Source organism: Podarcis tiliguerta (genome assembly GCF_965153285.1).
Source record: "Podarcis tiliguerta genome assembly, chromosome: 6".
NCBI lineage: Eukaryota > Metazoa > Chordata > Lepidosauria > Squamata > Lacertidae > Podarcis > Podarcis tiliguerta.
The window spans coordinates 60564661-60579327 of record NC_139539.1 but is presented as its reverse complement, the minus strand read 5'-3'; the positions used below and the strand labels follow the sequence as shown (position 1 = coordinate 60579327).

At 39.6% G+C, this 14667-nt stretch overlaps 1 protein-coding gene and 1 long non-coding RNA gene across 6 annotated transcripts in view; one reads left to right on the top strand and one right to left on the bottom strand.

Annotated features, from left to right (window-relative positions):
- Positions 1–14667, bottom strand: part of LEPR (leptin receptor) — a 58574-nt gene that overhangs the window by 5453 nt on the left and 38454 nt on the right. For all 3 annotated transcript variants that reach the window (XM_083448031.1, XM_083448033.1, XM_083448032.1), the window contains 9 exons: positions 7971–8170; positions 5704–5852; positions 4202–4361; positions 3997–4079; positions 2681–2897; positions 2030–2212; positions 1282–1377; positions 685–787; positions 160–235 (listed from right to left, as the gene is read on the bottom strand). In XM_083448031.1, coding sequence (XP_083304157.1) covers positions 160–235; positions 685–787; positions 1282–1377; positions 2030–2212; positions 2681–2897; positions 3997–4079; positions 4202–4361; positions 5704–5852; positions 7971–8170 — 1267 coding nt within the window. The remainder of the gene's footprint in view (positions 1–159; positions 236–684; positions 788–1281; positions 1378–2029; positions 2213–2680; positions 2898–3996; positions 4080–4201; positions 4362–5703; positions 5853–7970; positions 8171–14667) is intronic.
- Positions 1–14667, top strand: part of LOC310680983 — a 59981-nt gene that overhangs the window by 33318 nt on the left and 11996 nt on the right. The window lies entirely within an intron of this gene.

The window sequence follows — 14667 nt, the reverse complement described above, 5'->3', positions numbered from 1 at the left end:
TTAAGTTTGCATGAGAGTAGCAGGCACATGATTAAGTTTCATTTCTTTATTCATGGCCATTATTTACAGGGTTGTTAAAAAACTTGATGAGTAAATAAATTAGTTAAAAGCAAATAAAGCTCACAAATCACTGAAATGTATTTAAGTGGGAATCCATACCTTTTGGAAGTTAACTCCCTGTGCCCAAGAGCAATTCTTGGGGTTTGGAACATCATCCCAGAATAATTTCTTCATTCTGAAATATGCCGATAAGATATTGATTTGGCACAGTGAAGGATATAATCACTTTTCACTCTGAATACGTATTTCACAAATAAAGATTTATTCTTTTTAGAAGCCATCTTGAAACCAATAGCACCTACAGATGCTTTAAAAATGTCAACTGAATTTAAAAATTACCTAATTTCAAAAATTACCTAATGGCATAGCCATTACGGCACACCTGCCAATGTTCTTGCAAAACACAGATGTTCCTGTTTCCTTGCTCCTTTCACTCTCCTTCCCAGTAAGCAGCAGTGGCACACTTGCGGGAGCTCAAGTAAGCGCCACTGTTGTCATCCCCCCCGCCCCCGGCCCTGCTGTCTGCTACTGGAAATTGCCTTTCCAGGGGTTAATCTATAACACCTTTCAAATTATTCATCTCAATCTAAACTTGCGAACAGATTCAATACAGGAAAGGTTTACCTTTGGTGCAAGATCAAAAGACCTCCAAGCAGCAAAACGGAGCATGAAATAACTAGGGGTAGAATCACATAGAAGTTCACATCATTCTGTTTTTCAATTCCAGCTGAAAATAAGACCCAGCAGTTTAAAACAGCTATCGCTACAGAGAATATTTACAATGTAATCCTACAGAATGAACCTTACTCCCAATTAAGTGACCATAAGATTGCAGACTTGGTTGTTTGCATCAGCTCGTACAGTTGAACTTGATTTGTTATTCCATAAAGTTAAATGAGACTTGGATATATAGAGTTGTATCCAATGTTGTGTGAGTGGCATTCTGCTCATGCAATGGGACTTTCCCTTTCTCTTCTCTTGAAACCATGCAATTAAGTAAAAATAATGAAATGCTCATGTATGCTTTAAGTAGAGAGATTGGAATTGCTTACAGATCATTAAGATTATTCATTTAAAAATTATTGAATTTTCCTGGCATAATCAAGACTCGAGATGTGCCATGCCATTCCCAACGTATTATCTGATTTTTTTTCTCATTAAAAGTTAGAGCAAGAAATCTTGGTCTGAAGGAAAAGTCTACTAAAAATGCCAGTTGCTCACCTTTGGAGAATCCATATGTCACTGTGGGCTTTGTTACTCCTTCAGGAATTATTGGGAACAAACTAAATTTGTATTTCTCAATAAGAATGAAATTATCTGGAACAAAGATAACATAGCACATTTTTAATTTGGGCATACTAAATCTTCTTAACAATTCCTAATCTATAAAATCCGTAGAACAGTGTGGGCCTTGCAACGCTGAAAGATGGGCATCTCTCTTGATTTCTATCATTAGGGTTAATGTGTGCCTTCATATGTTCCTCCCATCCAGCAAGTCCATTGTTTAGGCATAGTGGGAGCAGTTACCCAACAACATCTGCAGGGCCATGGGTTCTCCATCCCTGCTTTACAGCCTTTAGAAATCAGGAAAGAATAAAAAGTCACCACACATAACAATCCTCTGTAACTGTTCATCTCACACAGAGACCATTCAGTTACTGTATCAGTCTTGTCTTAAGAAGGATAATCCACAATAAATTTCAAAGATGAGCTGGGAAACCCCATTTCTAACAGAGCAAATTGCACTATAAGAAACCAAGTATACCATTTATCACAGGGAAAGGAAAGGAAACCTGTACGCCAATGTTAAATAAAAGGCTATTGTGGAGACCTTTTGGAATTTATGTTAAATGTACAATAGTTGCTAGCCTCTCCAGTTTTGCAGTAAATCTTTATTTATAATCAAATACTGGTGGGAAGATATTGAAACACAAGAGAAGCTGTAATAGATTTTTAAGTACAAACTCACCCAAAATGTGGTACTTCCTAACATTTGAGGGAATCATAATCCATTTAATCTGCTCTTCTTCGTTTAAGTTTGTCCATTCAATTACAAAAGATGTGATTATATAAGCCACAGGCGAAAGTGTCCAGGACACAATGACACAACTGCTGTTCACTGGGTAGGCACTGAGAGACTTCACAATGTTTACTGACAAAACAGGAAAACAGCATGTTGGTCATCAGGTACATTATCCCTTACAAATTAGGAGAGAACTCATCAGATGCTACAGAGAAGAGTGAAGTATATTTCAACTGCTGCTTTTAGCCTGCAGGTTAAAAATTTGGAAAAGCTCACAAGAAAAGAAACCGGAGCACCATGAAGATCCTTCTTTTTTAGGCATGTGGAGGCACATGATGAAAGTTGCATTCCCCACCCCCAACCCAAATTCCTGCCCAGATGGCAGGAAACATGTGGCCCAGCTTTCCCTGCCTCCTAATTTTCTGCTGGCAGCAGAAACTCATATGATTAAATAGGTAGAAGAGCAATAACATGGCCTTACCACTCAAATAACTACTTATCTAAACATGAACACATTACAAAATGAGAATGGTTTATTATAAACTAGATTACTGAGTTAACAATACTTGAAGCTATCAAAAAAAATGTTTTTCTTACCTGTGCTGATTTGTTGTGATAGAGTTAAAATGAAATTGACTGAGGAAGTTCCAATTGAGTTGACAGCTAGAACCTTAATGGCATGTACATCCTCCGTCCATGAAAATGTGTAGGCAGTATCATTTTCTACATAGTCAGACCAAGTAATGTTTTCTGAAGTATTATGCTCAACCACATAGTCTAGCACACTGCATAAGGAAAGATTCTTCATCAGTGGCTGTAAGAAAAATTCAGATACATTAGGCAGTTCAATTGTGGATTGAGGCTGGTTTGGGCAGAGGTGTATGTTTTTTAAAGGAGCAATTGAGGGTTGGTATCTCATTTTTATGTTAGCAAGACTAAAAGCTACAGTTTATAATAATTACCATGCATAACTGCCTATAACAGTCCACCTTTGATTACTTCTATATACCAATAAATATAAATTAAAATATTTAACACAGTTTGCCGGGCAAGCAATGTTGGGTTTAAAATAATCAAATTTAGGTTTTATAGTATGAAGTGTAGTGTAGCACAAAGAGAAGTATTTGGGTTTTTAAATGGCGAAATAAATTTTACATAAGAAACCTGATTTTAAACAGCCTTTTCCTTTGTGAGTTAATGCTTGTCATTCAGAATCAGACACCTACCAAATCATCCTCCTTTCTTCCTATTTGATAAGTGATGTTAACAAATATGAGTGACCTGTGAATTGTTAAGGGAATGTCTGACATCCCGGCAGGCTGCGCAGTAAGGGTGCTTGAAATGCTATTAACTTAATTCAATTTCCCCTTTTGAATAATAATCTATGAATAGTTCTTACTTCCCAGGCCCCTGCTAGCTTTGGCCAACAGGGATTGGACCATGTCCAAAAACAGATTCTCTCATTCTTCATGAGAAAATGTTTCTGTTTATTAAAAAGGTGGCACTTGGAGATTCAAGAGGCTCTTTTCTTTGTTAGAGATCTTTTTCCTGTGCCTAATGGGAAACTTTCTGTCAGCCTAGAGTGGCGGGTCATCATCATGGGATGATCTTCATGGTAAGCTCTGACGTACAAGCCTAATTAGACAGACAACAATCCTAATTTGGCTTGCAAGGCCATTTTCTCCAAGCCATTACCACCTGCCCCACACCAAACATCATATTCTGATCTGTCACAGAGCTCTATTGTAAACCTATGTTTCACTGGTTTTGCTAACAGACACTGCTACCAGTGTCTTAGGTCTGGAATCCTTCAAAGCCAGCCAACACCCACAATATATATCATGAACATCGCACAAAAAAACAAACCTGAAATAGATTTCAAATATCTCATTTACCCTCCTCCATTGATTTACCTTCCAAAAAAGAGTAACATTTTTCTGGTTCCTTATTGAATCTTCATTAATGGTTCTCCAGAATTCAGGTCCTCTCAAGGGAGCTGAGGGGGGGTGGGAAATACAGTAAGAAGCAAACAACAGACTATCTGGTTATAAATCTAGTAAAAAACAAAAAACACCAACCCCAACAAACTGAAAGCATACAGGTAAGACACTGACTGACCTTTGATATCCTTAACAACTGTATAGGCGGGTCTGCTCCAATCACTCCAGTAGCCCACTCCATCAATCACACTGCAGCGCACCTGAACGACGTATACTGCGCAGGGATCCTGCACCTTTGCGCTGGCAGAGCTGACTAATGGATCAGAAACCTCATGCACCTGCAACAAAAAAGGATGCTTAAACTAGTAACAAACAAAATCATTTCTGAGTGACAGGCCGAGATCTTCATCCAATTTGTAGGGGCCAAAGCACTCCCCAGTGCATTTTTCATTGTGCAAGTCACACATAAGCTGACCTGAAGAACAGTTCTCCCTCCCTGGACACTCTCACAAATTGTCACCTGTAAAATGTGCCCAAATTTCAGCCAGTTACCACAAAAAAACCCAACAACAACAACCCTGCACCAGAAATGCAATGAATTTTGTCTTTTGTGTGTGTTTACTAAGCCAGCCAATGTTAGCAGATTGGTGTAGTAAAACATCCCGTCATTTTTTCATAGACAAATAGGCAGAAGAAGGTCAAGAAAGGTCATGAAGTTTATGGGGTATCAACAGATTGGCACAAACCATATTTGTCTAACAAAGGGCAAATTTCTAGCAGGAGTTAGAAAAACACCCCACAAAACTATTAGCACTGGTTCTCAGTTGTAATAAAGTTGTGGGTTTTTTTTAAAGAAAGATTACAATATTTTCATTACATTTTACTTTAAAATATAGTTTTATGTTTGTAATTGTTCATAATTGAAAATAACCCATCATATAGTGGAAATCTCATTGGCGTGGAAAATACACCCCAATTTCCCCCTCCCTCACACACAATGGTGAAAGTTAATCTACTGAAGATAGGCATGTCACAAATGTTTATTTTGCTAGACAAACCAAATGCTGGAATCCACACATTTTTACAAACTAGCAGCAAAACGCCATTGCACCCTTGCATCTCATGATGCACAGGCTAATTTAGATTAAGTGTGGCCAGTAGGAAGTGATATAAATAGAATAGAATGTAAACTTTTTTATATGCAATGACGGCAGCAAGAATATTATTGGCACAAAAATGGAAGCAAGAAGAATTACCAACGAAATAAGAATGGAGGATGAAATTAATGGACTATGCAGAATTAGACAAACTAACAGGAAGGATTCGAAATCTGTGGGACCAAAAATTCACAGAAGACTGGTGTAAATTTACAGACTATTTGAAAAGTAATAGTGATGATCAAACTACGTTTGTAGGTTTGCAAGAAGTTTTGTGAGGTGAAATATTGGAACTATTGCAAAAATGGATAAAGGGGAGGATGATTAGTTAAGATAATTAAAGGCAATAATGAATTTAAGAGATGCATAAGAAGTGGTCAAAACGGGGGATCATCAGAGGTGCTGATGGGAGTCCATAAAAAGACTGTACAAGTGGTGAAGTTTTGTGGTATGTATTATAATTCATATGTTAAAATTAATAAAATCTATTATATATATATAAAAAGATTAAGTGTGGCCATACCTCCCAGGCAATTTCGGTTCCGTTGACAGCATACCGAATCTGAAACTGGAGATCATTCTTTGGAAGTTCTGGGTTTTTCCAGCTCACATTCAGCAGTCCTGCTTCCCCTGTAATTTCTGCTTTGACACTGGAGGGAGAAAACGGCTTCACTAGAAAGTTAAACAAAATAAATTTGACTGGTTTATGAGGTCTCTAATAGAATCCTATAAAGCTGTGTTGTCAGTTCTTCCTTACCATACTGGCATTAGAGCAATGTGTTTTTTTTAATATTCATTATAGCTGTATTCTGTCTTCTTAACAATTCATTTATTACATTTTGTTAAAAATATTTATAGCTTGACCATCATCTATACACTGGGTACCCAAAATAGTGCCCTACAAGTGTTGTTGGACTCCAGCTCTCATCATCCTTAGGCGGCAAGGCCTGTGATCAGGGATGGTGTCAGTGTGGTCCATAAACATCTGAAGGACACCATGTTGGCTCATTCTGATGCCAGCTTGCTATACAGGGACATGGAACAAAGTGGGACAGGCCAAAATAATGCAGCAAAGCAAATAACATAGAAAGAAACAGGGACAGCCAAATCAGCAGAGTACTTCAACAATCACAAGCATAAGACATTAAGATGCCTGGGTAGATAGATAACTAGGAGCCAGAATTAGTGCAACACTGGCACCAGTTATGCTTCTATGAGGAGAACATTCTGCAGCTGTGGTGCCATCACAAAAGAGAGGCTGTCTTCCTCACCACAACATTAATAACTTGCACCGGCAATGGAACATAGAAAAGAGCCTCCGAAGATCTTAAGAGAGCCTGATGTAGGGATGGCTGATGTATGAGGAGAGGCACTCCTTCATGCAAGAACTGTTTTGTATGTACTTCAGTAATTTTGATATGTTTTTCAATACCAGTTTAAAAAAAGCAAGCACAAGGATGGCCGCGGTGTGTGTGTGTGTGTGTGTGTGAGAGAGAGAGAGAGAGAGAGAGAAATACAACGGGACTAAACTATGGTTTCAAGGGCTAAAATATACTGTGTGGCATTCAACTAAGTTTTACACAGAACAGATCCATTGAAACTAATGGACATAACTAAGTTAGGCCCATTAATTTCAGTGGGTCTCCTCTCAATAAAAGAATCTCAATAAAACAATCTCAGTCTCAATAAAACAATCCACTGAAGCAAAACTCTAAAATGTAAAAACACAGGGAGAATAAAAAGGTCTTCATTTGGTATCAAAAATATCTTAATATAGGTAGCAAGTGAGCCTCACTGTGTAGGGCATATTCCATAACTAGGGTGGTACCACCCCAGTTTAAAGCCATGAACACTTCATAGTTACTAACAGCTTTTCTTTTCAAAATGTTCATAATTCTTTAAATTCTATTCCACATGCCATCTGAAATGTTGGGTATGATACTAAGCATATCATCACCAAGGAGCTGAGAATACATATGAACTGGGTGTAGTTTGGGGATATATGGTACTCCCTATGAATGTATATATTCAGTTGGAGACAAGTTATAACAGGGGGAAAGTAACAAGGAAGCGATGGAAAATGGAAAAGGAGATGAGGAGTATTGAAAATTAAAGCCATTGTTGGAAATATCTTGTTATTGCATGCCGTGGTAGTTCATACACTTAATTTTCTTTCAGTTTTAATAAAACCAGCTGTCACTGGCTACCACACAAGCTCACCATCATTGACTGGATAATTTAAACACCATAAGAAAAGCAAATGCTTAGAGAAGAGACCATAGTGTGTATGTATGAGGTGGGGGAGATAAGGAACTGGAGGGGGAGGCACAAAGGCACTTATGCGAGAAGGAAGCATATTATAGCTCTGTAATTTACAGTTTTCAAGTGAAAGTCTGAATTACTGTGGGGTAGCTGGGATTTTCCATATTATATGCATCTTGAAAGTGTGGCTAGGGCCCAAAATCCCCCCTCCTCTTAAAAGCTATTGGTATACTACAAAAGTGAAAAGCTACTTTACAAACTACTTTTCCTTGGCAACATCGTTTGAAAGAAACCCCTAATGAATTGGATAGCATGCCCAAGTCCCTTGAGAAGGGCAATATACTGCAACCTGTGGGTACAAAAGCACCAGGGGGAATGGCCATAGCTCAGTGGTAGGTAGAGTCATCTACCCCTCATGCAGAAGGTCCCAGGCAGGCCCAGATTTAAGCAACTGGAGACCCTGGGCTAGGAGACCTTGGGAGGCCCAAACTTATCAATGATCCATTCTCAGAATTTTTTTTCACTTACCTACTTCTTTTGGAAGGATACACACTGGTGGGGATGTCACTGTCCCCAGTGAGTGCTTAATCTCTATCCACATTGTGTATCCAGACAGGAGATAAAAAGGCTGAAAGATGCACTCGTAAGAATTATTCCTCTGTGAAGAACATTCTTTTACCTCCGAATCAGAAGCCATACTTGGAGACTCTGTACAATACACATCACTCCTTAAAAAGACATGAAAACATTGTTTTCAGTTTAGCTATGAGATTATATGCATCTGGAGATTAACAATGCAAAACTGTCATTTGTATATGCTATAAAAAAAACTAATACAGATGAGAAAGCCCTCAAACACCATGTTTTTTACCCATCAATTTAACAATAATTGTTTTTAAGAATTTCTCTCTGCCTACTCAGCTGAAATGGACTAAATATCTCTTTCAGAATCAGTCATTTAAAAATAGTTCCCAAAACCAAAACAATCCCTGTGAACACTGAAAAGGGAATAACAACTCATACATATAATTATACTTTGCTGTTAAATTACCTTTTCCGCCAACATATTTTTGCTTATGAAAGGTATCATAGTGCTAGATTTGCAAGCAGGACTGAATTCTCTTGCAAAACAGAAGTCGGGCTTATCCAACGGAAATTCTTGTGATATTTTGAATGCAAAATAGATGAAGCAAGTGAAGGTTTATATCTCCCCACTGGCTACCTATAACCACTTTCCATGGTGGGGGGTAGGGGGATGTTACAGCCTTCCAGGTCAGTGAATGGAACCTCAAAAAGGTAATGAGCTTATACTGACATTGCTGTGGGTTATTCTTTGCATTGAAATGGCACCCTCATATTAACATGCTTCAAGGCTTGGGCCTAGACTGAAGCCATTGCTATCTCCACCATGTTCTTTTACCTGTTCTCTGCATCACTGCCTTGTCCCACACTGCCTGAAGCCAGTGGTGATTTAGGTAATTTTAATCTCCAGGTTTAATACTCTTACAGGGATCCCCTCTTCCGATGGTAATGTGTATTAATTCACTTTGAACTGCCTCATAGGGATTATGGGAACTGTAGTCCAACAACATCTGGTGGGTACCACATTGACTATCCCTTTGGTAAGTCTATTTGGATCTCAGCAGGTGGCGCTGTGGGTAAAAGCCTCAGCGCCTAGGGCTTGCCGATCGCAAGGTCGGCGGTTCGAATCCCTGTGGCGGGGTGCGCTCCCGTTGCTCGGTCCCAGCGCCTGCCAACCTAGCAGTTCGAAAGCACCCCTGGGTGCAAGTAGATAAATAGGGACCGCTTACTAGCGGGAAGGTAAACGGTGTTTCCGTGTGCGGCTCTGGCTCGCCAGAGCAGCGTTGTCACGCTGGCCACGTGACCCGGAAGTGTCTCCGGACAGCGCTGGCCCCCGGCCTCTTGAGTGAGATGGGCGCACAACCCTAGAGTCTGTCAAGACTGGCCCGTACGGGCAGGGGTACCTTTACCTTTTTACCTCTCATTTTAGAAATTAAGCACTATTGAGCTGTAGTCTAAGGAACTAACAAACAAAACATTGAACCTGAGCAGGGCAAATTTTACAGGAACACATCAGTTTGCAACCTTGGTCATTGTACTTTAGGCTAAGCAAGGCTGCTCTCCATTTCCATTTTAGGTCATGGCTACTCAAACAATCATTAAAAAAAGGTTCTTAATGTACCTATTACAAGATAGATGTAAATGCACAGACCTTGTGACAGATCCATATCCGTCTCGCAAGCAGACACCTGTACAAACGTTCCCTACATTAATGTTTTACATCACAGATGTGATTTGCCCCACTTGACCAAGCCAAGAGTTTGACGTCTTTCTGAAATTAAGATGTGCCCAGCTCCTATTCAGTTTCACATTAGTCATTCAACAATGGGCAATGTATTGGCAATTTCACTAGAAAAAGAGCATGCCTTGCAGCTTGTTTAAGTCACTGGGAACCCTGCCACACAAAAAATAATAATAATAACTGGCTCTAATGTACATCTTGTTGGGAATATGAATGAATTATTCTAATACTGGACTAAGAGCGTGTTGGAAAGCAGGGGTGGGTAATCTGGGGCCTTCCAGATGTTGTTGGACTTCAGTTCCCATCAGCTGAGCCAGCATGGTCAATGGTCAGGAATGATGGGAGCTGTAACCCATGAATACTTGGGGGATCCCAGGTTCCCCATTCCTGCTATAAAGAATCAAAACTACCAATTCTATCTGGAATCTCTCAAGGTAGATGGATAGCTCAAAATACAGATTCTTGAGTAATTTTTATAAAACATGAATCAGCTATACTATTCTCTTTGTACACTTTTTTGCAGGCTGTGGAAACTGGGGAAGAGACAAGTTTCTTAATTTCCTTCTCGCTCATTGGTAGCATATTTTCATTTGTGTGTGCACTCATGAACAAAAATTATTCAGGGCTATATGTTACCCTCAATTTTTAAATAAAACTTGTATTTATTTTTATAAAGCATTTCTCGCACACAGAATACTTCACAATCCTTTGTCTTATTCTTCTTCACAATTACTGTGAAGTAGGTAAATAATAATTTCATTTTGAAGGTGGGGAACTAAGGTTCTGAGAGAGCCTACCCAGAGATCCCACAGCCAAGCAGCTTTGAGCCAAATCTAATACTCCTTTCCCTGGCAGGAAACCTCAGAATTGACATGTTACTACTGCTGCTGCTGCTACTACTACTACTAATTTGTACTCTGCCCATCTGGCTGGGTTGCCCCAACCACTCTGGCCGGCTTCTAGCATATATAAAACACAGTAAAACATTAAACCTTAAAAAGCTTCCCTATACAGGGTGGCCTTCAGATGTTTCCTAAATGCCATAGATTGTCACTGCTAAACGCCATGCTATGTCCCCAAATGTACCACCGTTAAAAACATATTGACTCATAAGCAGGCATCCAAAGCACTGCAAATGGTTTTCTGTGTCTTCTAGTGGCATTACTTTGCTGTTCTCAAAAGGTCAGAGGCTATTCCAGAACAGCACACCAAGAGGCATGAGAGAATGGAGTTGTGGGGTGGGGTGAGGAATCTTCCCCACCACCCCCAGAGCAAGGTGAAGTGCTTTGCAGATGCACATAGACATCTCTGGATATGACTGTCCCCCAACAAACTCCATATTGGTCTTTGATATTATAAAAGCACAGTTCCTTAGCATACACCCAGTGAAGCTGAGTAGCTGTCTAGACCTCCCACTTCGTCTTACACTCACATGGCTCTGTTTTGCCTCTCAGTATAGTCATAGCTTATTCAAAAACAAAACAAAACACTTGTGAGCTCCTGTTTACTCACTCCACTTTGGCAGCAAGTATATGTGCTCCCTTAGAATGACCCAGCTCATACTTTGATAAACGTTAGTCTATTTCATACTGCTTGCCTCTGGTTAGAAATATGTCCATTGTGCCCTGCAAGTGTTTTCAACCCACCTAGCAGGTTCACCCACTTCTGATCAAATAAGAATTAGCAATCCAAATGACTGTGGCCACAATTCCAACTAAGACTTCATAGCAAACCTATGTTCAGTGGCACACAGCAGACATAACCAAGTACTGAGCTAGTGTAAAAGGGGAGTTGGCACTCAGTGATATAAAATGTCCAACTGGGAACATAATAGGTAAGTTCATATGGGTCTCTGGAATCCTTCTGCAAATATCTGCTTTGAATGTTACATTTAAAAAATAGATAAAAAGAAACTATGGTTTAATGTGCATATTACTGAAAAGTTATCTGGCCCTGTTGCTGACATGAAACAATGCAAGCTTTGGCTTGCTGGGACCTTTGAACCTGAACTTGTGGTTGGTTGGTTGGTTTGTCATAACCAAATTAGCAAGGTGAAGGTCTACCAGGCTTGCGTTTTGAGCATGCTGCTTTATGGAAATGGGTCATGGGCAACTTACACCCACCAGGAGCAATGCCACAATGCCTTCCATATCTTTGTGTCAGGAAGATTTTGGGCATCACATGGCAGGATAGAGTCTTAAACAAATGTGTGCTCTCCTAAGACCTCCTTTCCAGCATGTTCTAAGCGACATCTATTGTGGCTTGGTCATGTCCACAGAATGTAAGATGGCAGGATCCCCAAGGGAGAGCAGCTAGCTTCCACATTAGGGCTGTTAGCAGACCAACTCTGCATTACAAAGATGCCTGCAAACATGACATGAAGGCTGGCAACATTAACCTTGCCATACGGGAATCCCTTGCAGACTATTGCAGTCTGGAGACAGACAGGTTGTATATTCACAACTGTGACCAGAGGAGGAATGACTTTTGGAAGAAACACAGAGAGAAGAAACGCCGTGTTGAACCTGTAGCAGCAAAACTAGATATCTTCATCTACACACCTACAATACAACATGTCTCTTCTGTATTGGTCTTCACAGCCACAAACGCTGAAACTCTCCAACAATTCTACTTTACCCCTGAAGGTGTACTTTTCCATTATCTTCCAAGACAGATGAACGTCAACAACTACATAAACAAAATTTGTTCTTGGGTGAAACAAACCATGAGCCCAGGTTCAGTTCTCATTATAAGCTATACTCTGGCTTGTTTCCTGGAGCAGCAGGAGGGAGGAGTGCAGTGAGACTGTCTGACCAAGTGTATTATCCTGGTGCTCATTCACATTAAACCATAGTTAAAAACAAACTATGGTTTAATGTGATGTGTGAGCTGGGCCACCGGTTCTTAACCTTTAACCCACTACCAACCAAGTATGCACAGGCATAAGTAGCACTGTGGTTAGTAAAAGGAGAAATATGCATGGTGGTTATTGTATTCAACCCGGAGGAATGGAACTAGGGAGTTGCTTTGACAGAAGCACTATATATGGGTGAGTCTTAAATTGGCTGATTGGTTGTTGTTTTTTTAAAGTACTGAAAGTATATTCTATATTATTAGAATGACTAGACATACCTGTGGCACATAAACCTTTCAAGCAGGCAGCCAGAAAGGAAATTGCTTATTTAATTGGCCCCTCAGTGGCATATTTAGCTGTATTCTCCCTCTTAATGTCAGACAAACAAATGCAGATTAAATCAGTACAATTCTCTCTGAAGATTTAGCACAGGATTTTTTTATTTTTTTTATGAAAAGTATATTTCAACTACCAGCATCAAGGGAAGAATAAACATCAACTCATGACTGACCTCCGGTTGGAAAAGCATTGCAGAATTTCACCTGCAAAATTTCAATCAGTGTAAAGATCAAGGGATTTGCTTTGTTTGCTACACATTGTCTCTATCTGAACTATGTGCAGTGTTGCAGTGATACAAGATTATGGTGATTTAGAAACTATGGGCCAGTTCAGACATAATTCTGGCATGGCTTCACATTACCTAAACATGCATGGATTAATCTTAGGCACATAGCTGCTTTATACTATATGAAGCTGCTTTATACTAAATTGTACCATTGGTGCAACTAGTTCAGTATTGTCTATACCAGCCTAAGTGCTACCAGAGAGATATGCTCTACTCCCCTTCTATCCTGCCATGGCTGTGAGATTAGTCTTAAACTAACCACAGCTCCATGTTATGTCTGGACTTGGATGACTGTTGTTAGTTGATACAATGGTTAGTGAAGAAGCCAGAATGATACACCATAGCTTGATTCTAGCTTGTTTGAACTAAGCATAGTTTAAAGTTGTTCTCATTGGTGAAATTGATGCATGACATAAAAACAGTGGCCCAGATTTGACAGAACACTAGAACTATGACTTAGAGACAACTACTTACACATCTCCTGTAGAGAATTCCAGAGGTGACATGCTACTTAGAGAAGGCCCAACAACTTGTTACTTATAACTGTGCTTCCTGAAAAAATGAGATAATAAACCAGGCCCCCTCAAAGCACAATAGGGAGTATATGGGTGGAAGTGTTCCTTCAACACTGGTCATTTTGGATTTTTAAACTGGACACCATCTGTTTTGAACTGATCCCCAAAACAATATCAGTAACCACTTTAGCTTCTAAAGAATAGATATTATTCAAGACCTTCTGTCAGACATTTTCAGGAGTCTAGCTGACGCAATCTTGACAATGAAAATTGTCAGTTACTCACTCTTCAGAAGACAATGGCTTAAGTCCTACTATAAGCAATGGAAGGAGTGAGTAGCAACTACAGGTAATTTATGTCTCATTTTAATAGGACTTAGCAATAATTTTAGCTGGATTAAATCCTTTTACTGACCCCTGAACACAGAGTCAGTAATGTCCTATCAGAGAGCTGATCACTTGATGCAAGTGATAATGGAGCATGGGAATGCCTGGATTTAGTCCCCTCCTCCAAGCAAAGTCTGATGTGATAGAGCCAAAGAGCCAATAATATCTTACAATGAGTAAGTGTGTTCAGCAGTATCAGGAATGGTCTCTAGTGAATAGGGCTGCCATACGTCCAGATTTTCTATGATATTAGCGGTCAATTCCTTAAAAAAGCTCAACAACTTTTGGGGTGTCCTGGTTTGTACTTTTTGAAATATGGCAACCCTACTAGTGAATCTCAAACCTGGGACCTCAGTATATGAGATAAACATTTAGCCTAAACATTGCCATTAAGATCACACCAGACTGGAAACAGGGGAAATACTTATAAAAAAATAATTCCCAAACTAAGCTTCCTGATTATAAGACTTTCCACCTCAGGCTTTCCTCTTTGGTCTAGCAAAAGTCCTAGGCTCAACTGCA